General features: G+C 51.7%; 1 protein-coding gene across 2 annotated transcripts; it reads left to right on the top strand.

Moving 5' to 3' along the window:
- The first annotated feature begins 517 nt into the window (after positions 1–517).
- Itprip (inositol 1,4,5-trisphosphate receptor interacting protein) lies at positions 518–24462 on the top strand. Of its 2 annotated transcripts, none has more exons than XM_021151823.2 (2): positions 518–717; positions 20855–24462. In XM_021151823.2, exon 2 carries the CDS (start codon positions 20871–20873, stop codon positions 22539–22541), a length of 1671 nt encoding a protein of 556 aa, XP_021007482.1. In that variant the 5' UTR covers positions 518–717; positions 20855–20870; the 3' UTR covers positions 22542–24462. The 2 variants fall into 2 exon arrangements, with proteins under 2 accessions (XP_021007482.1, XP_021007481.1); XM_021151822.2 differs by lacking the exon at positions 518–717 and adding an exon at positions 5213–5468.
- Positions 24463–24896: the final 434 nt, after the last annotated feature.

Below are 24896 nucleotides of genomic sequence, written 5' to 3'. Positions count from 1 at the left end.
ACATTGACAACTGGAAAACAGAGCGCCCCCTAACAGCCTCCGGTCATCTTCCTCCTTTGTGCCTGTCTCCCGCCAAGAGACAATGTATCCATTAACCAAAAAATTTAGCAAACTGTTTTAATCCACTCACAACGCAAGAGGGACAGTGGTTCGCCTTGTGTCTCGTTTTATATTTTCCTCGAGGGACAAAATAGGTGGCCCCAGGAATTCCACCGGTTGTAAAACGCGCCACAGAAATGCGAGTTGACTAGCAGCACCTTAACCCTTTACATCCTGCAGCCTAGACCTGATTTTAAGGACGTCCTTCCCGGGTCCCTTGTCTCCCTCCTTATTCCTCTCCGGCATCCAGATCCTTCTCGTCAGGTGGCTCTCCAATTCCGCTGCCCTCTCTGGAGCATCCGAGAGACCCAGAGGATGGTCTCTGAGGCGGGTCCAGGGTCCCATACCGGCAACCGTCACAGTCCTCCTTAAGGACCTCCGCCCGGCGCCAGTAAAGGCGGGTGTTTTGTTCTTATAAGGAGCAAAAAGTTTCCGTGACAACGCGGAAATGAGTAACTCTGTTGCCCAGTAGAGCTGGGCGGGAGGAGTCCAGGAGGCGGGAGCCGCGGCGGTCTAGTCGCCCGCATCCCTGGATCCCCGGCAGCCTGCAGACCCGGGACCACGACCCGCGCTTGGAGCGAGGCCCACTCGGTATCCCTGCGGCGGCCGCGGCCGAACGTAAGTGCGGGGCTTAACTATGAGGCTTTGCTGCCCCCCCCCCCAAGCTGAGTGTGTGGGATGAAGGGCGCTCAGGGGACGGAGGATCCCGGTAGATGTGCGTGGGAGATCGTGACCAGGAGCTCTGAGTGACGTCTGCGGGAACCCTGGCCAGGACCTACCCCAGGAACTCTTTTAATGCAAGCCCAGGAAGTGGGCATTATCTCCCTCATCACTCTTCGGGTGTGATGCACTGGGGTCTCTCTGCCCTCGTCTGCGCCACGGAGCCCCCAGTGTCTTCAGCAATCTGAGAGGCAGGCGGCTTCTGCTTCGGAGCCCCTAGCCCCTAGCCCCTAGCCCCTAGCCCCTAGCCCCTAGCCTTGCCACGGGTTTGTGCCTAGAGCCAGGACCTTCCATTTCTTAAACCGGGTTGGGTAGCCGAGTCTCAGTCCTGGGAGAAAGGAATGGGAATGACGTTAGTTTCTTCATAGCTTGTCTTGACGCAAGGAGGTTGCTTCAGGCCGGATGAAGCCCCTGCCACTTCCTCTTTCAAGACTCCTAGTGAAGTAGACCCTGCACGTTTTTCTCTTGGGCTGTAGTCTATGCCCCATTCTCGAGGCCCACTCTGAGCCTCCCTCATTCTGGCTGACAGGTGAAGGGACTCAGAAGTTCCTAGCCGATTCCCCGTACAAAATGGGGAAATAGTGACAGAACCAGGGAAGAACTACGTTTAGCCTTTTGCCCCTCTACCTAGTATGAGACTGGTCACCCTTGCCAAAACAGAAGAGGCCAGATACTGGTACCATGTAAGCCAATGTCGGGTGGCTTTCTGTTGCCTTTCGGGTTTCTTCTCTTTTACAAACTAGTTCTGTTTTGGGAGAGGCTGCCAGCTGAACCCAACACAGCTTTGTGTGGCCACTAGTCCAGGTCAGCGGTGAGAAGGGGTGAGAAGGGTGACAGAGGCCGCTGTCATTCACCTCCTGCCTGCCTGCCAGCCTGGTATGCCTAAGTGGCCTTCGTTATTTGCTGATTCCGTGTGAATGTCTGCTGCCCCAGGCATTCTGCCTTCAGATTTTTCCACTTGTGGGTAACCACGTGGTGGTTATACTCACTTTCTGCCTGGATCCCTGAGGAAGATGGGGAGCCCTCTGCTCACACATCTCCCTTTCAGTGGGTAATTTTCTGAGACGCAGCAGTTTAAGGTTCTGAAAGGGGGCAGAGACCTGAACTTTTAACCTGATGCCATCATCCCAAAAATTGTTAGCTCTCCAGGCCAGGAGAGAAACATAAAGGGTGTGTGGGTGAACTTTTTAATCAGAGGGCAAGAAGGTGCCACACCTTCTGGGAGATAATTGCTCACTGTCTGCAAGAGGCCTGGTTTTATGGTTTTCCCTTTTGGGACCCTCTGGGGTTAGTGTCAGACTTAGTCCTGTTTGACAAAAGCATGCTTTGTCTCCATGGAGTCAGCGGTATGCACCTGGCATTCTGCAGCCTACAAGAGTGAGGCTGGGCCAGCGGAGAACACTAGCCCAGTTCTCAAAGCCACTTGTCAGGGGCACAGTGCTGGCAAACTAAAACCTGTCCAGGGGAGATGGGCTGAGATTATGTGGACAGTGAGGAAGGTGCATCTGGTGAGAAAGGAGGGTTACAGCAGATATAACCCAGGGATGAGCTGCACAGGGGCGTAGGTGTGGCTGTCAGCTGTTCCAAGAATTGAAATGGCTTGCTCAGTCTGGCCTCAGAGTTCCTGGTTAGAACAGAGATGCAGCTCAGTAGAGAACAGCCATTGGAGCCCAAGGGGAAATGTGCTTGCACCAGTGTGAGCAGAGGTTATACATGCCTCTGTGTATCCATGTTTGGAGGGGAGAGGTACCCCCCCCCCAGTAAGGATCTGAGGGTGCTGCAGCCTGCGAAGCTGTAGTAGTCTTTCAAAAAAATCGAAATGTGATTCGTGCTGAATGTCAGTCTGTCTTGGATGCCCTCATCCAGTCGTAATAGAACTTTGAGGATGCTGAGAGCGGACGGTAGCCTCCGAGGCCACCAGTCCTCTGTGTGAATTAGAATAGGGTCCCCACTCTTAGCAAGAGGATGCTATTTGGTGCCATATAACACAAGGACCTCATCGCCAAGCAGCTGACAGTCATGCATGCTCCTGCAGCCTGGTCTTGAGCAATACACTAACTGAACAATCATTCGTAGCAGTCAATTATTGAGAGTTTAACATGGGCTGGAGAGCTTGCTCGGTAGTTAAGAACACTGGCTACACTTCCAGTGGTTCCTTTACCCTCAGCTAACTCTAGGTCCAGGAAACAGACACCCTCTTCTGGTATCCAAGGACCTAAGACATGCAAGTGGTACCCAGACAAACATGCAAGCAAAAGACCCATATACATAAAAAATTTTTAAAAATAATAATATTTTTAAAAAGAATGGCAGACTCTTCAAGCTGTGGAAGGGAGGGAGTCAGGAAAGAGGCAAGCCCAGCCTTGATGGTTGATGTGAGGTTTGGCCAAGCATCAAATGACCTTCTTGGTTGCTGAGTGGTGCAAGGTGTGAGGTGGCAGATCCAGTTTGCATCCTGGAGTGGCAGGGATGAGTAAGTGGCACCTGGGTGTGGTGCAGAGGGAAAAGGTGACAGCTACTGGCAGGGTGGAGTTTCCCAAGAAGTAGGAGATGAAAGAGATCACACACACGCTGACTTGCTCTTCCAAACCCTTCATCCCCTCTGTGTCCTCTTCCTGTCCCCATGAAATCCTGTTTATGTGCATGTGTCTGTCCCAGTATGGTGGAGGAAACCATTTCTAACACTCCCTCTCTCCGCTCCAACTCAAAGATTGCTCAGCTCCTATACCATCTGTCTCAGCACTTAATTGGAAGGAGCCCTTTGTTTTTTTTTTCTTTTATTGGATATTTTATTTACATTTCAAATATTATCCCCTTGCCCAGTTTCCCCTCCAGAACCTCCTACCCCATCCCCCTTCCCCTGCTTCAATGAGGGTGTTCCCCCACCCACCCACTCCTGCTTCCTGGCCCTGGCATTCCCCTACACTGGGGCATCGAGCCTTCCCAGGACCAAGGGTCTCCCTTCCAATTGATGCCCAACAAGGCCATCCTCTGCTACATATACAGCTGGAGCCATGGGTCACTCCATGTGTACTCTTGGCTGGTGGTTTAGTCCCTGGGAGCTCTGGGGCATCTGGTTGGTTGATATTGTTGTTCTTCTTATGGGGTGGCAAACCCCTTCAGCTCCTTCAGTCTTTTCTCTAACTCCTACATTGGGGACCCCGTGCTCAGTCCCATGGTTGACTGCGAGCATCCGCCTCTGTATTTGTCATGCTCTGGCAGAGCCCTCAGGAGACAGCTATATCAGGCCCCTGTCAGCAAGAACTTGTTGGCATCCACAGTAGTGTCTGGGTTTGGTGTCTGTATATGGGATGGATCCCCAGGAGGGGCGGTCTCGATATGGCCTTTCCTTCAGTCTCTGGGAAGGAACACTTTAAAGCATAAGCCATCCATGATGCTTGGAACCAACAGGTTGCCTTTAAGCTGGGTGCATCCTATCACAGGCCTTGGCTGCTTATAGCCATGCCCACTAAGAGGCTCTACTTGCGTGTGCCTTAGAAGAGGCCTCCTGGTAGAATTTCTCCTTTTATGTTTTCATAATGCAGCTTCCCCCCACCCCCGTGTTACTTGTTTGCTTAGTGTTTTGCAAGCAGTAACCCTCAGTTACACATATTTGCATAATGTGGACATCATACAATCTCAGGGTTGTAGGGCTTCTTTCTCTGCTCTATGCAAATCAATCAGATGCTCAGGTGACCCAGGGAGCCAATGAAACCTAGTACAAGACAAAGAAACACAGTCCTGACAGCACTGAGGCCCCAGGAGTGAAAAGTAAGGGGGACCACTTAGAACCCCTGATTAAGCCCAGAAGTGAGGGAGGCCTACCAAGGACAGTATCCCTGTCTGCTGCCTCAGGCCACCTGCCCTGTCCAGCTGGCCTCTTTCTCTCTCTCTTCTCTACCTGGGGCGACTCTAGGTTCACAATCACTGAGCCATATTAGCAGATGCCACAGAATCAAGATGTGACCTGCATAGGCTTTAGACTGGGTAGGCCTGGAGTTGAGTCTCTGCTCTGTTGCTCTGTAATTGGGCATTCTCAAATGGTTGAGCACTGCCTTGTCTACTCCAAGTCTCTGTTTCATGTGTAAAATCAGAATAACCCATCTCAGGCATGAGTTGGAGAAGAAGAAGCACTTAGCACAGTGCCTGGTCCAGGCCATAGTGTGGCTAGTTCAAACTTCCTCTGAGTTCCCATCAGGCTAATGCTAGGGGAGACCTAGATGCAGGGAATCAGAGGAGAACAAGGCCACAGGGACCCAGACTGTCCCATAGGGACAGAAGCTGAGGACAAAACTGGTGCACAGAAAACAAAGGAAAGCCAGTTTCAAGCTTGTCCCACAGCAGTTGCCCAGACAGGAGATCATCATGGGGAAGTCTCTAGAGGACAAAAAGGTCTCTTGAAAGTGTCCACAAGGCCCTTTAGGGTCCTCTTCAATGGTTAAACCCCCTGATATCTTCTCATAGAGAATATGTCTTCTCTGTGCCCATGTGCCCCACCCAGTGACATCATTGGAATGGAGGCCCCTCAGATGGCATTACTGTTGCCCAGGTAACACCTCCACCTTAAGGCAGACAGGAAGGACATATACCAGCATCAACTGTAAGTCGCATGTTCCAGGAAAGGACCCTAGAAGATATAACTACCACAGGTGTGTTTCCCAGGGGCTGTAGAGAGGACAGGCCATGGGTGGGCGCTGAGTTGGTGGTCTGGGCTCTTGAGCTAGTTGGTTGAGGGTCTTGAGGCCTTAGGTGTGTCCCAAGGGGAAGGCACAGTGATTACTGCTCCATCCTCTTTCTTCTCTGAGGCAGACTGACTGCTTCCATAGCTTGAATCTTCAAGGAGGGGGGTGGAATCATCTGATGTGGTGGAATAGCACCAGAAACATGATTTTCCCATGTCCTTACTCCATGTCCTTACTATAAGGGTTTTTCACTGATCAAGTAAATATGACAATCAAGGCACTGTGCTAGGGATTTAGTAGCCTCAGGGAGCTTTATAACCCAAGGCAGGGAAGGGAAGGAATGTGCAAGCCATTCTCTAAGAGGCAGACAGTTACTTACCACCCTTCTCTCACTGGCCTTGTGGGATCCTACCCATGGTAAATTAGTCCCGTGGAGTCGTCCTTTTATCTTTGGGAGCTCTTAACTGGAAGTTAAGGGTTTTGTTTTGTTTTGTTTTGTTTTAAGATACTTGGTAATTTGGGAGCGGTAGTAGAGAAGGCAGTCACAGCTGCCCACTGTGTCCCATCAAAGGGACACACTGAGGACAGTACTATGTACCCGCTGGACTCATGGCAATTCTGACACCCTTAATTGCTGGCCTGTGGCTTCGGCCTCATGATCTAAGGTGATGCCTGCTGCTGTCCCTTCAGACAGAATTCCTAAGCAAGGGCTGCCATGAGCCAACTCTAGCAATGAAAGATGCAGGTGCGGGCGAGGTGCTCTCCCAAAGAGATGTGGGAAACTAGATGACCTGATGGATCTGTCTCTGCAAGAGCCTCAGAACCCAAGGCCTTTCAACTTCAAAGGGCCTGATTCAAGTCTGTTTGGCACAAGTAGACAGAACTTCATATGCTTCCCCGTCGTCCAGCAGGTCAGTGGCTGAAGCAATAGTCCCGATTTTTACGTGAACGCAGCCTTTTTAATGGTTCTAACTGAAAATTAAAATAACCTTAGCTGGGTAGACATTTGCAAGGTCACACTTCTACCTGGAAAACCAGTTCCCCTCCCCCCAAAAAACAAAAACACCACCTGTCAAGACCTTTTATTATTTACTATTTTTATTCCTACTAGCAGAATAATCTTTATAGAAAACACCCAACTTTGCACACTGAACACCTGTTCCCAGCAAAGCCCGCCCACGACCCTTCACATACATCTGTTTCTCTTCCTCTCAACAGCCCCTCAAGGCACTTAAGATTTCTAGATAAAAGGAACAGGCTGAGACTTGCCCTATGTCCCCAAGACATGATTCCAACCTAGATCTGTGGTCTCCCAGACCTTTCTTTCTCCACTTCAGGCATCTGTGCCTAGACTCCACAGCCCAGAGACTAAGAAAGTAGCATATGGGATACCACAGCTTGAGGGTCAAAAATGAGAAGCTGGGAGGCGGGTCAATTCCAGGCCTGAACCTTCAACCCCTACCTACTCTCTGAGCAGAGGGAACTGGTTTCTTGTCCGTTTAATGATGATGCTAACAACTACTATATAACATGTAGGGTATACATACATAGGATATATACAACATGTAGGATATACATAAATAGGATATATACAACATGTAGGCTATACATACATAAGATATATACAACATATAGGATATACATACATAAGATATATACAACATGTAGGATATACATACATAAGATAAATACAACATGTAGGCTATACATACATAGGATATATACAACATGTAGGATATACATACATAAGATATATACAACATGTAGGATATACATACATAAGATATATATAACATGTAGGATATACATACATAAGATATATACAACATGTAGGATATATATTGAGATGTTCCCATTGGAGTCCCTGGAATCCATGTTGACCAAGAGATTGACATCCCATGAGTGAAGACCATTCATGGCTTACCCAGGAGGAGGAACACTACTTCAGAGCTGCCCTGAGCTACCACTGTGGATGCGCAAAGTGGATGCAGAAGAGTGCCCCACCAGCAGCATGCAATCTAGAGGAATGAATGCTGTCGGCACCGTGATCCTTCCTGTTGAAAGAACCATGAGCTCATAGCACAGTTCCCACGGGAGCCTGTTCCAATAGCCCTCTTCTATAGAAGCAGTCAGGGGTGTTACCTCAGGTTCATGAACAGGTCCTTTGTTTGCTGAGACTTTTGTTCTGGATCTCCGAGGAGGAGGAGGCAGGACAGCACCCCAGGCTAGAAGAGAGGAGGCAGAGGATACCAGGCTCCCTCCTCCATCCTGACCACCCATGCCCTGTTCCTTCCTTTTGCTTTAACCCAACACATACAATCCCCGGCCCCTGTCAGAAGATCGCCATTGCTTTTCCTAGTCGACTGTGAGAAGGCTTAACAGGTCATGCAGTCTCTCTCAGAAGACGCTTCGTGAGTTCATTCAGTCTTTCCATCTCCATATATAAAAGCAAAGGACTCCCTCCAGAAGCACATATCCAGTGTTCCACAGATAGGCTACTGAGCAGTAGAGCATCGTGGGATACTGATATCCTCCCCGGACGTACTGGGCGAGTGGCCTCACTCCTCTGTGCCTCTGTAATCTTACCTGCAGATGGATACAAATGCCTTCCTCCAGGATTTAACCTGAGAACGATACATAGAAAGCGCACGGCACGAAGCTTAAGCATCCGTTATCATGCCTTGGTTGCAGCTCCTAAGCCCTCCTAGTGTGCGTCGACGCCAGAAACTTGTCCAGGTTTCTCCAGGAGAAACACTTGCTTACTCTGCCTTACTGAGTCGTTATCGAACTCTGTAAGCTTCCTCTGTTTACCTTCTACAGCCACAAGACTTCCTTGAAGGGCATAAGGTAGTGAAGACCTTATAAAACTTTCGGTGGGACTCGTTCTTAGTTCTTCTTTGTAAACACTGGCTTGAAGTGAAGGCCTATCAAGACCAAAAAGAACTTACAGCTGTTTCCCGGGCTACATCTGCAAAGGGGTTTGAGTCACGTTGGCTGGCCCTTGCTGCTCATCACAGTTAGCCTTGCTTCTCTGAGTGTAGGGCCCCTCCCAGAAAGTCTGTCTAGGTGTGAATCCAAACCGGGACTCCCCACTCCACTCTAAGAACAGCACACGTCTGCTCCTGAGAACAAGACTCCATCCATTCCCTTATCTATTCACATGTTCGGCGAGCATTCATAACACAGCTGCTGCCTGTACTCGGCTCAGAATCTATTTCGAGAGCCACAGTGGTACTGGTGGCCCACTGGAGTGAGGAGGATGCCGGTGAGACTGCTACATCATCAGACTTCCTCCTCTCCTTCTATGACCTTTAGAAGAAGGGGGAGAGGAGGAGGAGGAAGAGGAGGAGGAGGAGGAGGGAGAGATAACAGTGTGCACAGGCTTCTGAAGAAGGAGGGCATTCACTGTCCCAAAGGAACAACGCAGATGCCATTTCTGAAGCACAACACCAAGTATGACTGTGCAGTACCTCACCAGTTGGCTATAAGCCAAGGAACAGGTGATGGTGTCATTGTGCATGGCAGAGCCAGGACCTCATCCAGTTCTTCTGATTACACACAGGCCCCTCTAAGCTTCTACAAAGTATTAAAGCTCTTCCTAGCTGAAGAGCTTTGAACTGTTTCTAGGTGGCCTTCGGGGGAGGGGTAGAGATTTGTGCGAGTGAACTTATGAATTTGAATCTGACACTATCCTTGGGTGCTGATGGGCCAGTCATCATTTATTGTGTTCCTCCGGACCCTTATGGCATGCCAGGCACGGCCCAAGTAGAGTACACATTATCAGACACAGCCACTTCGTCCTTCTCATCCCCGTGGCTGGAAAATGATGTGGTATTTTTGCTTGCCCTTGTTGTTTTGCTTTGGGTAACTGATAGGAAATATGGCTGTGCCGTTACAGATAATCCAAGGAGTAATGTTGATAACTATTCCAAGCTGGACTGATTAGGTCCTCTGTGCTCTAGAGAGGAGAATGTGTTAGCTCTGACCAACAGGTATAGGAGGGCAGACAGACAGGCAGGCAGGCAGCCCTTCTGCTCAGCCTTCATCCCAGCACAGGAACCTGAGGTTCGGCACAGGCAAAGGAGCTGACCACAACTCAGGGCTGGCCTCCTTCTCCTCTTTGTTCCTCTTTAAGACGATGAAAGGGCTTTGAGATCTTTGTAGGTATAGACTACCCCACCCGTGTCTCTGTCTCTCTCTCTCTCTCTCTCTCTCTCTCTCTCTCTCTCTCTCTGTGTGTGTGTGTGTGTGTGTGTGTGTGTGTGTCTGTGTCTGTGTGTCTGTGTCTGTGTGTCTGTGTGTTCGAGCATGCAGAGAGATCCCTTTCTCTCCACCCATCCTCTCCCTCCTCACCTCCTCTCTCTAGCCATCTGGGGCCCAAACACTACTTTCAGGTACTGCCTAAGCCTAAGGAGAGTGGGCTGGAAAAGCCCTTACGGTAGGGGCTTTTCTTTGGCCGCAGAAATGTCCAGGATATGGAACGTCTTCCTCTGGGCCCAGAGGTTAGAGGTGCTGGAGAATTCAGACTGGCTGTCTTCTGAGCTCACTTTTGTTCTCATGCTAGGATCAAAAAGAACTGGCTACTGAGCTGTTGGGCACCGGCAATTATCCATCCCCACCCCACCCCCCCCAGCTCCTCTGGAAGGGGAGGGGGGAGCCTGGGGAGGAGCCTGAGAGGGCTTTGTTTTCCGTTGTGTTTATTCCTTGGTTCTGCTTAAGCTTTCTCCCTTTCTCCGCGTCCAGCAGCCAACTCTGCTTGGCTTGGGCATCCTGCTTTCACCCTGCAGCCTGCTCTGCCTGCTCCACCAAGCGGGGAGCCTTAGGACGCAGGGTATATACAAAACCTCAAGGTGAAAAAGCAGAAAGGGTGCAAGTGGGAGCCCTGGCATGCCCTGGCCTCAAGTCCCCTCCCACCTGGTATCTTGAGAGGGTGTGTGTGTGTGCGCGCGTGTGATTCTGCTTGGAGTATTGAGCCAACCCAGTACAAATCTGAGATGTAAACTAACAGCTCATTGCTGGGAGTCACGGTGCCAGTTTCAGCTTTAGAAATTTGTGGAGGAATCCCAGGGGTCTACGGAGCCCCACCCCCACTCCTCCCCCACACACACACCCCACCCCACCCCCGCCACTGTGCCCTCTGGGAAACTCGTGGAGAGAGCAGTCAGTGAAAAAGGAGAGTCTGAGTCTGTGCAGCCTTGCTTGGAAAGTGTAAGCTGTGCGTCTTGGGCACTGTGGGCAAATCCATGTCAGGAACTTTAGAGAACCGTGGTGGCAAAGAAGCCCCTCCCTCCCCTGGCCCTGGAGAAGCCTAACCGTTAAGAAATGCAGCTGCCTGATGAGGCCAGAGGGAGGGATGCGCACAAGTGTGAGCCTGGAGCTTGAATGACCTCAAGCAGACTGTTCAACGTGAGCACTCTGGCTTCCCACCTGTGAGGTAAGGCTGAGGACGCTCTCCCCCGGGGCTGCATTGTGGGATAAAACACTCAGGTTAGAGGCCCAGGGAACCCACACGTGGGTGTGCCTGTTGCATGTCAGACACACCTATGAGGTGCCCCACCTACAAAGGCACCAGACGCTTGCCTGCATTCAGAGCCTTGGTAAATACGTATAGTCCCCTTCCCTTGTTCTTTCCCTTCACATAAGAAGGAATTAACCCAACAGTCAGAGGAATCCAGAAGGCTCCTTGAAATGGTTTGTGGGAGGAGCTTATAGAAGTCATTGGGTAGACCTTTAGCTTACAGAACCTGAGGCACGGAGCGTGAGACGGAGCGTGAGACGTGCAGGAGGTAGAGAGGACAGAGGATGATCTGAGGTGACCTAGCAAGGCAAAGAGGGAAGCAAGGGGTCCCTGAGTCTGGCTGAGGCCAGGCTCTGAACATAGCACCTAAAGCTTTGATCTCATGGAGTGGAAAGAGGACTCCGTTGAAGTGGGGGGGAGAACTTCAGGATTGGAGAAGCAGGAAGTAGAGAAGCAGGGTACTGGGGAGAGCACAGAGCACCTCACCCTAAAAGTCTGTGCTGTCTCACATGCCATGGGTGCAAACCTAAGGTCAGAGCAGAGATGGCTGGGGAGTGTTTGCTGGGGGAGAGGAGGCTACTTTCTTGTTGAGACTTGCACCCGTGTCCTGCGGGTGTTGTAACAGGGCATCCTCAGAGCCATACAATTACCTATTCTAGAAGGACTCTTCCTTCTTTCTCCCAGCTCAGATGTCCCTTAATTGACATATCATCTCCCATCTAAATGTGTCTGTCTCCCGTTGCTTTTTCCTCCATCTTATCCTTTCTGTCTCTCATGGATCCAGGATCTCATCTCAAACTCCTCCATCTTAACACATCTGCAAAATCCCTTTGTCCCAAGGAAGATCGCTTCAGGGTTCTGGTAGAGTCACATCTTCTTGAAGGCTGTCATTCGGTCCACAGGGTGATTGCTGGATTCCAGGTGACCTAACGGTAATAAATGGAAGGGAAGAGGGTGTGGTCAGGGCTCAGGGATGCCGTCCTTCCTCCTGCCCCGACCCCATCCTCTGTCTGTCTGTCTGTTCCTAAGAGTTAGTTATGTGTGACTCCCTATGCCCCATGTCCTCAGAGGCACACCTTGTCCTTCCTCGAAGAGTAACGATTTCCCTGCCATGCTTAATGTGGATACACTGACCAGCAGGAAGGATGGAACCCTCCTGCCAAGGTCCGCAGTGTCCAGGCCCCTGTCCTTCCTGTCCCTTGATGGCCCTGGCCACTCTTATGACCCCAGTTCAGACAAGAGGATCTGCATCCTGGTGGTTTCCTTGAAGCCCCTCCCTCTTAGAAGATCGCTTTTGGAGATGTGACCTGGTATCTCCTTTGGGTCCAGCCCAGCATCCTCATGTGGGCAACATAGCCTACGACATCCAAGGGATCACCACCGACCCAGTAGGCACTTCCCACTAGCTCCTTGGTGATCTGCTCAGTCAATCTAGGTGTCCTCCAGCTTACATACAGGGATTTCTCTGGTCTTTGGGAACCACAAACCTTTTGTACCATACCCTCCGTTAGTATATACCCTTGAGACTGCAGACTCTTCGAATCCCTGGAGAAGCTGTGTGAAAGAGAGCATCTAGGTCAAGCCTCGGCACCACAGGCCTGACACACAGTCATCCCTCAAATGCTGTCAGGATGACAGGGTGGCTGCTAGGCTGAGTAGGAGATATTAGAGTGATCGGGACTGGGTTGTGGGGCAGGGGTTGGGCCTAGCCGGGGGAAGTAGTCAGTAGTTATGCCAAGTAGTTGCTGATGGGTTTGGAGGCAGGAGCCTAAAGGAATGCTTCCTAGCAAAGTGAGGTAGAGAGCAGCAAAGAAGCCCAGCACCGGTGCCGAGGAGTTGCAGATGGGTGCACAGGCCCTAGTGAACCATTGAACTATCTGATTGGATTCAGGAGGGTTTTTTTGTTTTTTTGTTTTTGTTATTTTATTTTATTTTATTTTATTAAAGTAACCAGTACTTTAAACTTGGAGGACTCTGATAAAAAAAATCTCAATGATTGACTTCTTTGGCCATTCTGAAGTCACAGAATGTGTACTTCGGGCCATTGCCTGCAGGTAACGCATATGTCATCCAAATGGCCAATGCCCCCACTACTCCGTCCTCCATGTCAGCCTGGCTTGTTTACCCCTGGTGTCCTCTCTTGTCTCCTCCAACAACCTTGGCTTCACCACCACTGCTCCAGGGAGAGCAACTGGAAAGCAAGAAAGGAAAGAACGGAGCGGGAGAGGCAGACAGTAGAGAAGGCCGGGGCCACAAGGATTCTGGGTAAATGGGGGGGGGGGGCGGACCACACCCTTTCTGCCCACTTTCTCAATTGCTCTGGTTGGTCTTCTTCCTTCCTCTTTCTTTACTTCCTTTCTTTGTCTGCCCCTCCCCCTCTTTTGAGGAGGACTGCCATGGCCCAGCCTCCAACAGTGATGTCCAGCCCCATCCCTGTGTGGGTACAGATGAAGAAAGGTCCAGCCAGAGATGCTACAATAGTGTAGTACCTTGCATCTCCCCTGGCCCTTGCTTGGACAAGGGCCAGCTTTATCAGGCCTTTCTCCTCCCCCATGTTCTAAAATGTTAGTGGGTGGTCTCATGGCAGGCAGTGTACACTGAGCTGAGGTGACTGAGCCCTAGTGCTGGGCCCTGAGTTAGCTCACAGTCAAGTCTGGCAGAGGCAGATGACTGCCACATCTGCATCTGCCATGAGTATCTCCCAGCACAGGCTAAGTCAGCTCTCCCTGACAAGCTGGGGGCTGTGTGGTATCCAGCCCATGTAGGGGGCCTTGGAAGCTGCAGGAGGATGCTTGATTTGCTGTGCTGGCTGGACTTGTGGCTGAGAAAGCAGAACCAGTGGCTAGGCTGATATAGTGGAGGGCAGGGCAGTGGTCCAAGCTTGCAGCCATTCTCAGAAGGGGTGATGTGGTTGGCCTGCTCCCAGGGGAAGCTAGTCGGCTCCACACCCTTAAAGAAAGTGTGCGGTTAGAGATATAGAAAGAAAGCTGGGATATTGGGGGGGGGGGGTCTCTACAGGGCAGGCTACCCCCTCCTTGGATTCCAAGACCCCAAACCAAGACAGAGGCCAAAATGGGCTCTGCAGTCAACCGAGCCTTCATGATGCGGTTCTGATTCTCCCGGGTCTGGGATGTGTGAGAGAGAGTCATCCTGTTGATATGGTCAACTGCCACAGCCACGGGTGGCCAGGAGGTGCCTGCCCCCAGGCAGCAGGACGTAATGGACCCACTCGCTCAGTTCCCCCTCAACCTCCGGAGGACTGGAGAGAGGGCAGAGAGAGGCCAGGCTCAGCTGCGGAGACGCTCACTTATGCTGCAGACCATCTGTGACCGTCGGCCCCTTCTGTAAGACAGTAATAATATGGCTGCCAACATCATGTTCTAAAGCTAAACCAGCACATGCAGGGTGCTAAGCGCTGCCTGGCATGGGTAGGCAACATACAAAGGCCAAGCCTTGTGCCTGGCATGGGATAACACTTGCAGAGTGCTTAGTGTCTTAACTGACATGAAGGAACTCTTAATAATGAAAATATCTTCCTTCCTTTCTTTCTTTCTTTTAGTTTTTAGAGATAGGATTTCTCTGTGTAGCCAACTTGTTCTGTAGACCAGGCAGCCTCGAACTCAGAGATCCACCTGAACTGCCTCTGCCTCCCGATTGCTGGGATTAAAGGCCATGGGCCACCCTTGCCTCGATTGAAAACATCTTTTGCTATTCTTCTGCACTGAAATTCCTATTAGACATCTGGCCCAGAGAGAACTCCCATTCTACCTCAGCCCCCCTCTACATCACCTTCCAGGTCCAACCTATCTCCTCTTTGGGCTTCAGTTTACAAATCTGTAAAATGGGGCTTAGATGAGTACAACTCTAATTTCTGACTTTCTTTGTATTGGCTTTATTTCCCTCACGCAGCTGTGAGCCCTATCAGCTGGAATTGGAAACTCAGTGACTAGGCACACAGTAGGGTTCAACACGGTTAGGATAGTCTGCTCTTTTTGATTCCTCTCTTGAAGGGTCTAGAACTTAGACAGTGCAGGGGGTTCGGGGAAGGGCGGGAGGGAAACCCAAGTAATCCCCCTCCCCCAGTCTACCAGCATCCACCTCCTTCACTCCACTCAGTGAGAAAGCCATCAGATGTTCCTCTTGGCTAGACTGCCTCTCCAGGACTGTGGCTGCTATTGTAATTAATTAGCCGAGCTAATTACATCTGACAGGCTGGAGACCTTGGCAAGCTCCAAAATCCAGCTGTGACACTGCGGGAGCCCCACCTTCCTTCTCCCCAGAGGACACCTGGCTTTGGAATGGGTGCTCCTCAGACTTGAGGGTGGGGGTTGGAGGTCCAAGAACCACCAGGGAAGTTTGCTATAAACACGGGGTGCTGGTCTGTCCCCTGGCATTCCTGATCGGCAGGCACTGAAAATGCATCTGTCCAGCAAGTCCCCAGGTGGTGCTGCTCCTGGGAGCCTTGCAGAGTCACAATCCCAGAGGGAGGTACTCAGTTACCGACAAATGGCCTGAGATCCTTCAGTGGCTAAGATTAGAGTCATCCATCCAACCCCAGGTGGCAGTAGGATCGGTGACGGGGCAGAAAGACAAGGGCCCGGGCTTGTTGCAGAATTCTCTGGAAGAAGGGAAGGGAGTTAATCTAGAGCCAGGGACCTAACCCCACCACCACCACCACCAATATGGGGAGGGAGCTTCAAAGGACAGGGATAAGGCTTCTCTATGTGTTTTCATGGCTATAGTTCACTGGTCTCTTGTGCCCCGGTGACAGCATGCTTTGTGGCTCTCTGACTCCCATGAGGACTGTAAGGCTTTCCCATTGGGGATGGAGTCTCGCCCATCATTGAGGATCCTGAGCGCCCAGCTCTCTCCCAACACTCAGGTGCTTTGTCACACCTGTACCGTGGGAAAGCCTTGCTTTACAGGCAGATGCAGGCAGAGCAGCCGGAATTCCGGCTAGCTCTGACCTCTAGTGTCACGTGACTAGAAAGTCCTTTGAGCTTTGACTAAGCCATCTGTGAAACAGGGATCATAGCCACCTTTTGGAAGGCCATGGTAGTCACTGTGGACAGTGCTGAGCACAGCCTAGTGAGGGCTCGACAGACAGGAGCTATGTCCAGTAGGATTTGTTCACCAGAGCCATTGTATGAATGCTCCAGAGGACAGAAGTAAGGGACCCCAGTAAATAGCCACCTCTTGGTTCTCCTCTAGGGCCTTGGGCTTCTGGCTAACCCTACAGAGAGAGCCTGGTAGAGTACCTGTCCTGGCCACTACATTCACCCAGACATCCAGAGGTCACCGTCTTTCTCCAGCCTCTGTACTCCAAGACCTGGCCTTTTGCCAGGCTAAACTTAGCTATTTGAGCCACTCTCCCTGTGGGCTAGGCTGGGGTGGAGAGGAATTTAGCAGGCTTCCTGTCTGCTTCCTGGCAAGCAGGCAAAAGCCCGCTAAATAACCCAGGTTTATTCCCGAAGCCAAGGCCTGCCAACAGATGTCACAAGCCACAGGTGTGGGTCAGTCTCAAAGCTGACAGCTTTGGAGCCAGCAGAGGCAGACATCCTTGGAATGGGGCGATGACACCCTTTGGGGAAGGGTGTTTGCACGTGTAAGTGTGCACGCATGTGTGTACAATTTTGGTTTCCAAGAGCTTCACATCAGAACACAAAATCCTCCCCGCCTCTTTCTCCAGGACCTTCAGGGCAGGGGTCCCTATTAACTGGTTTGGGAGGCAGAAGAGTAGAGACTTCAATTGCAGCTCTGGGTGGTAGGCACAGAATGGCTACAACCTAATCAGTATCGTGGCCTGGCTCTCCTACGCCGTCCCCAGGGCTCTACAGCATACATGGGGGTTAGCATGGGAAGGAATGACAGCTGGGTTAGGATCCCTGGGCAGGAGGTGATGGATGAGTGGGAACTGAGTCAGCAGAGAGCCTCCCCACTCGCAGGAAGGTCCGGGCTCTGAAGGATTCTCCCCATTTGCTGGCGGTGGGGAAGGGACAGGGTGGAAGGAGCCCTGTGCCAAGGAACAGCAGTAGCAGTGGAGTGCTTTCTGCTGCCAAAGCATTTCCCAGTGTGCATTCCTCCACACCCTGAGACTTGGGCAGGACCGCTTGGCTGGTGAGAACACAGGCCTGTGGAGGCTCCTACCTGTGGGACGCCTGCTCCGTCTGTGCCAGGCACTTACCAAGCACCGATATGCACTTGACCTCAGCATCCTTGCAAAGGGAGGGCTGCTCTGACCTCCTCAGATGAGGATAGGAGCCCTAGAGGAAGTGAGTGGGCCACCTGAGGTCACACTGCCCTGCTGGGGCTAGAGCTTTGCTCAAGGCCGGGGTCCGCTTGGATGCCTTTGTGTTTGCTGTGCTGTTTGCCTGGTATTTCTGACAAAATTCGTCTGTAACCCTCATGGGTGCTGCCTGTGCCCTTCCAGAGCCCCCTGCAGGCAGGGACACGTGTCTATTCTCACCTGTCACCACTACTCTTTGATAAGAGCAGTTGATCAGTGGCCAGGACTGCACTAGGGCTCTAAGGAATCTCTCCTTATTCAAGCGAACGACACCAGGAACCTCTCTTCTCGTTTGACAGATGTGGAGACGGGGTTGGAAAAGCAGAGTCATTTGTCCAAGGTGCCCATGCTTTTCCTAACAAGTCTGTCTCTTCCAAGTGCTCTTAACTCCTGAACAAGGAGACTGGAGAGTGGGGCATCCTCTTGCAGGCACGAGGCTTTGCTTGGGTGGCCTAGCTAAAGCTCTTGTATGATGGGGAAGAGAACCCTCCAGTCTGGGAATTAGTGTTAGCCACACTCCTCTACTGATGGTATGTTCTCCCTCCTCAGTTGATACAGAAACTGATTCCTTCCTATGATGGGAATTGCATGGGTTCAGCGGTGCTCAAAGGCCACTGCCTTGGAACCTCCTACAGTCACCTAGCTAGCTGGCTGCTGGTACTCCATTTAAAGCCCTGAGCCATGAGCGAGCATGAACCAACCAGAGTTCTGTCCTCGGGCCGTCTGGGTTGGTCATCCTCAACTGTTTCTGTGTTGAGGACAATATGACCACACTGTTTCTGCAATTACCTAGCATGCTTTTCCCAGCTCAGGAGTGGGAGGCTGCCCTCGGACACCACCACCACCCCAGCCCCCATCCTACCCTCTACTAGTCTGACGTCTGTACTTTCTCTTATCCCTTGCTTCCTGCGTCTAGAAACCTGTGAGTTCTTCAGAGCTGAGCCTGAACTTGCCTCTTCCTTCCCTGGGGCTAGGTCTCCCTTCCCAGCCCCTTTGGATCCTGCTGACTAGCGACTTCAACTGCGTGTAGGGGTGGAGCTGTCTGAGTCACATTTGAACAGTAGCTTGCCCTGGAAAGCAGTCAGCATAGGCTACGAGTGTGTATCTTCCCCTTGCTGGAGAATCCCACATGCTGATAAACCCCTATCCCCCAAATACCGCAAGAGTAAGAATTTTTTCATACAAGCTCAAGATCAGGGAACTCTAGCCAAAGAGCCTGGGAATTCCTGTCAGTCAGTGTTGGCTCACCCCAGGAGGGTAGGCGAAGCCCTTTGGGTTCTTCTCTTTGCTGTCCAACAGTCTCAAGATCAGAGGTCCCTGGAAGGAAAGGGACCGGGCAGGTATGGAAAGGGGTAGACAGTTCATTGCCAAGGCTCCTGCTGAGAGATGAGAGAGGACGGGTAAGGTTACTAATACAGCAGTGCCTCTCATCCTTGTCCTCCCTGTGGTGCCCAAACGCTGAAGGCTGCGTATACTTTGTCTTATCATGCATACCACAAGCATGCAGTGCTCATGGAGACCAGAAGAGGGCGTCAGATCCCCCTGGAACAGGAGTCAGACAGTCAAGAGTGACCCCCGTGGGTTCATCAAACATCAGCTCTTGAAATAAGGAACCACTGCTCTTCACCACCGGGCCACCTCTCCAACTCTAACCCCTTCAGGATGATTTTAAAATACAGATTCTGACGGAGGTCAGGAGTGGGACTGCAATTCTGCATTTAGTTTTTTGTACGTTTGTTTTTTTATCTGTGTGTGTGTGTGTCTGTGTGTCTGTGTTGTCTGTGTCTGTGTGTGTGTGTGTGTCTGTCTGTCTGTCTGCCTGTCTATGTCCTTGCAGAACGGAGGAGGGTATCAACTCCCTGGAGCCAGAGGACAGGTGGTAACTGTGAGCTGGGTGGTAACAGTGCTAGGAACCAAACCCACCCTGGTTCTCTGCAAGAACAACGACTGCCCTTACCTGCTAAGCCCTCTCCCGGGCCCCTATCTTGTTCTCTGGTAGCCTCGTTGTGTGGGCCAGGCTAACCTTGAGTCCACGGCAATCCTCCTGCCTCCGTCCCCTACATGTGTCAGCCTCAGCTCCATCCCGGCCAGTGCTCCGTATATCACAATCTGAGTTGCAAAGATTGAGAATTTAGCTTTTCTTCCCAAAATTACTTTTTTTTTAGCATTTTTTAAAAAATTTTTTATTAGAAATTTTCTTTATTTACATTTCAAATGGTATCCTCTTTCCTAGTTTCCCCTCCGAAAACCCCCCTATCCTCTCCTCCCCCTTCTCACCAACCTACCCACTCCTGATTCCTGGCCTGGGCAGTCCCATATACTGGAGTATAGAACCTTCACAGGACCAAGGACCTCTCCTCCCACTGATGTCTGACAAGACCATCCTCAGCTACATGTGCAGCTGGAGCCATGAATCCCACCATGTGTACTCTTTGGTCTGGGAGCTCTGGGAGTACTGGTTAGTTCATATTGTTGTTCCTCCTATGAAGCTGCAAACCCCTTCAGCTCCTTGTGTCCTTTCTCTAGCTCCTTCATTAGGGACCCTGTGCTCCGTCCAATGGATGGCTGTGAGCCTCCACTTCTGTATCCCCAAATTATTTAAGTCCTAAAATCTCAATGTTTTAGAGAAACTGTTGAGAGGTCAGGTTCAGAGTTCAAATGCTTTGATAAGATTAGTGGGTGGGGTGACATCAGTCCAGTGGCCCTGCGGGGACAGTATTATCTTCTTTGTCTAAACCAAGAAACCTAGGCTCAGAGAGGTGAGTTAACACACTCAGCATCACACAGCGTCAATACCCAGTGGCAGGACCACCTGGGAACCTGCCCTTCTTAATCGCCAGGTTTTATTGCAGGAAGGTACATCCGCTAAACAAAAACCAGTGGAGGCAGAAAGCAGCATTTGGGGCCTCATAGCTCTGGTGGCTGAAGAACAACTTGGCTTAGCTTAAACAGAAAGGGCATCTTTATTGACTCGTCTGATTGCAAAAACCAGAACCAACGGTTTCATACACATCTGGGTGTGGGGGTGTGCTTTCCCCTGTGTCAGCAGCAGGTTCCCCTGGGTCGAAGATAAAGAGCAACCCACACTGTAGATATTACCCTGTTATCGACAGCCCTAGCAACAAGGAACACCTTTCTTCCCATTGGCTCAGGTTGTTCATATATTCGTCACAGAACCAATCGGTGTGGGTGTAACTGTAACTGCGTGGAATAGTCTTGTTGTCTTGGGTTTGGCCTCTATGCTCCCTTCTGGATTTGAGCTGTTTATATCTACCTTAGCCAAAGGATGGGGAGCATAGAAGGTTGGCCCTTGGGGTCAAAGAGTGTTCCGGCAGACAGAAGGAAATGTCTAGGACACATGTAAGCCTTGGTTCTTCCTCTAAGGGTGAACAGGAGCACGGCAGATGGTCACTGGAGACAGCTAGCGGCTGAGTGTGAGAGCCAGAACCATCACCAGCTCTTGGGGACGGAGGCTAGTTCAAGGATCCAGGGCAAAAGGTCCTTGAAGGAAACGTAGGTGTGACCAGCAGTGTCTTTCTCTGTTCCTAGGACAGAGACTGCAGCTATGGCCATGGGACTCTTCCGGGTCTGTCTGGTCGTGGTGACGGCCATCGTTAACCACCCTCTGCTGTTCCCACGGGAGAATGCCACCATTCCCGAGAACGAGGAGGAGATCATACGCAAGATGCAGGAGCACCAGGAGAAGCTGCGCCTGGAGCAGCTGCGCCTGGAGGAGGAGGTGTCACGTCTGGAGGCCGAGAAGGAGGCTCTGCGGCAGGTGGAGGAAGAGGAGCAGCAGCAGCTAGAGGCCCACACCGCCTGGGACCTCTGGACCACACTCTGCATGGTCCTCTTCCTGATCATCGAGGTGTTGCGGCAGAACCATCAGGAGGGCACCTTCCCGGAGTGCCTGGGTGGAGACGAGGACGAGCTGTCGGGACTAGGGGGCACGGTGCTGCAGGGCCTTCCCCTGCCCAACAGGGCCACCCTGGACCACTTCTACGAGCACTGTATCCGGAGCACCACGGGGGATGCCACCCGCACCCAGGAGTTTGTGGAAGGTTTTGTGGATGATCTGCTGGAAGCCCTGAGGAGCACCTACAACGGGAAAACTGACATGGAATTGGAGGACTTCATCGGTGTGGGCAGCATGTATGAGAACTGGCAAGTGGAGAGGCCACTACGGTGCCACCTGTTTATACCCTTCATACCCCCAGAGCCCTACAGCTTCCACCCAGAATTCTGGTGCTCCAGCCTTTCAACGCCCCTGGAACGTCAGGGCTATGGCCAGATCAAGGTGACTCTGGCTGACGGGAACCCTCTAGGCTGTGTCTGCGGCAAGGCTAAGCTTGAGGAGGATATGTTGTGTCTCCTCTACGGCAAGAATAGAGGGGCGTGGCCAAGCAGTGCCGGGTGCAGTGAGATGGAGGGCTTACTGTGTTCCAGAGAGTCCTCCTATCTCGATGTCATGCAGGTCATGAAGTGGTTCCAGATGGCCCTCACCAGAGCGTGGCATCGCATCGCTCACAAGTATGAGTTTGACCTTGCCTTTGGAGAGCTGGACACCCCAGGGTCTCTCAAAATCAAGTTCCGCTCCGGGAAGTCCATGCCCTTCATCTTGACTCCTGTGATCCAGTGTAATGACTCAGACCTGTACTTCATCTTACAACTTCCCAAGGAGCCCTGCGGGGGAGGCCCAGCCTCCAGCGCTCACTGGCTCCTGTCCTTTGCTGTCTATGAGCGACAGTTCCTTCGGATGACAGGCAAGGCTTTGCCGGAGGGTGCCTGCCACCTCAGCTGTTTGCAGATCGCCTCCTTCTTGCTCTCCAAGCAGACCCGTCTGACGGGTCCCAGTGGGCTGAGTGACTACCACCTAAAGACTGCCCTGCTCCATCTCCTGCTGTCCCGGCAAGCCTCTGACTGGAAGGCCAGCAAGCTGGATGTACGCCTGCAGGACCTCTTCTGCTTCCTGGAGAGGAGCCTGCTGGAGAAGAAACTCTATCACTTCTTCATGGGCAACCACAAGGTGCCTGAGACTCTGGGTCTCCCAGAGGTTGTGCGCAGAGCCGAGCCTCTCAATCTCTTCCGGCCCTTCGTCCTGCAGCGGACTCTTTACCGGAACACAGTGGACTCCTTCTATGAAATGCTTAAGAATGCCCCGGCGCTCATTAGCGAGTATTCCCTCCATGTCCCTTCAGTTCGTGCCAGCCCACCACCAAAAGCTGTCGTCTCGTAGTAGTATAAGACATGGGGGTTGAGGAGGGAGAGCCATCCCGTGTGTCGACCTTCCTGGGCCCTGTGACCTCACACAGGAAACACAGTAGATCTAGAGGGAGCTGAGGCTCGGTTTCCCAGGAAGCCAGGCCCTACAGAGTGAAGGAAACAAGAGGTACAACTAGACACTGGTTTGCCTTTCCGCCACGGGGGCTTGTTGGTAAAACCATTGTTTGGGTTTGGGTACCAATCGTTTGTAGCTTAGTTTTAGATCACTATGAACGGCCAAGACAGTGACTGAACAGTCTCTAGGGTACTGAGTTAGAGAGAGCGCAAGCACTGACTAGAATGCAGTCCTTTCTGTAGCATAGTCCGTTCTGTGTTCCATAGCAAAGAGGAGCTACCAGGATGGTGCTGGGGATCTGAGACCCAGCACTGCACCCCAGGCACTCCAGGCCCCAGCCATCTGCAGATGAATCTTGAATGGGGACAGATGTGGGAATTCACAGCCTTGGAACCTCATCGTGCACAGTAATAGAGGTCCCACAGTGGCTGAGTTGGCTAAAAGAACCTGCCAGAAGGCTAGGGCTCGGTGGCTAATGTCTCCACTATAGAGGAGTGGGGCCTTGGTGGTAGAGTGTCTAAAGTTGGCCAGTTTCTCAGGCACACATCTTACTCAGGTGCATCCCCTGCCCCTATACCCTTGTATCGGGTCCCAATCACAGTGGGTGCCATTTACCACACTGGGTACTGGCCCAGAAGCCCCTCTCCTCTCTCCGTTGCTGGTCTTACCAGCCAGCAGTATGGCAGAAGGACACAGGGACAAGTGCCTGGATTACACTTCGACCCACTTTGAGGAAAGCTAGAGATCCCTGGGACAAGGGTTAGGATATCTCTAACCCATCTTCGGGGTCCTGGTCATAGGGAAGGGTGAGCTTATAAGCCACAGGCGCTATGAAAACCCAGCTCTGGTCCTCAGACCCCGAGCATCTCCCAGTTCCTAATGCCAAGAGGGCCTCACCCAGTGCCTCCAGTCTTTTCTGCACAGGCCATGGTGACCTCGTAGCTGACCCAGACTTGAAGAAAGTGGTAGAGGCTGGGCTCACTGGGGATCTATATGAGTCATTCAAGCGTAGCCTGGTTAACCAAAGGAGCGCTGTGGGTCCCAGACAAGGCCAGAGCCTGAGGCTGGACTCCAGGACCCAACAGCTTCTTCTCCACTTGACTGTCTGTTTGGGATTTCTTCGCCACATCTCCTTAGGAACTTTTACAGTGGGCCAAAGAAGAAACGGTAAGGAAGAGGGCCTGCTAGCCTTCCAGAAGTGCAGGCATCAAAATCAGGCTTCCCTTCACCCCACACATGCCTCATGTTTTTCTCAAAGCTCTCCAGAAGATAGACGATTTTGCCACCAAGGTTAAGTGGTGGTGGAGAGGATCTGCTGGGTGCACAGAAGTCAGAGGCAATAGGATGCTTGAGTACCGGCGGTGGGGGTTAAACTGAGCATGCGTGGTCCTGCCCCTCTGCAGCTCCAAGTGTCACCCTAGCACCCAGTCATGGAGCCTACTCAAGGTGCAGCTCTGTCAACAGCCCTAAGCCGCCTCACCGGAGAGGTACCTTCCAGAGGGGAGGCAGATGTCCTCATTGTCACCTGTGCCTTTCCTGGCTCACTCATATCCGGCTGTGCTTCCAGGAGAGCCCGGCAACCAAGAACCAACCTCCAGAAGCCAAGACCCAACCTGGGCCTCCTTCAGCTTCCCCTTCGCTTCCTGGAAAAGATCACGGGGAAGGCCATGGGCAGAACATCAGTGGCTCCTTGTCTGCTGAGCACCGGGCAGGACAGGAGCCTGTCCCACACCAGGGCTGCTTTGGAAGCAGCAAGGCTCTTAGGGGTTCATGCTGCCTTGTTTGTATTAAAAGAAGAATTAAATTCTTGTAAGGAGTAGAGTTTGCTTTTTACTTCAGGGACTCTTTTAGAGCAGAGCTGGGGACCAGGGTAGATTTCCTATAGGCAAGCAAGGCTTACACACACACACACACACACACACCCCACTGTTTTATTCTTATGCCTTTGGGAAATTTGCTTAAAATAACAAACTGGAACATGCCTACCTTTGAGGCAGCTCATGCACTGCCTGCAGGGTCCCCCAAAGTGCCTTTGAAAGCCAGCTGCAGGGCAGAGTCCAGAACTAGGCCTTATTTCATAGAGCAGGTCTGTGCAAAGACACGAGGCCCTGGAAGAAATGAGGAGCCTTTGTTTTTTGAAGAGTGTCTTGAAGCCGGAACTCTCAGTCCTCTGAACACATGGAACCTTTCCACAAAGGACAACCCCCTATCCCAACCCCATTACGCCAAGGTCTTCCTCTCCCCTCCCAAAGA

This window comes from Mus caroli, chromosome 19 (genome assembly GCF_900094665.2).
Source record: "Mus caroli chromosome 19, CAROLI_EIJ_v1.1, whole genome shotgun sequence".
In the NCBI taxonomy this organism is placed as follows: domain Eukaryota; kingdom Metazoa; phylum Chordata; class Mammalia; order Rodentia; family Muridae; genus Mus; species Mus caroli.
The sequence above is the reverse complement of the archived record's forward strand: the minus strand, read 5'-3'. Positions and strand labels throughout refer to the sequence as shown.

Bases quoted from the DNA above. Each gene is read 5' to 3' on its own strand.
- Itprip (XM_021151823.2), top strand. From the start codon at position 20,871: ATGGCCATGGGACTCTTCCGGGTCTGTCTGGTCGTGGTGACGGCCATC.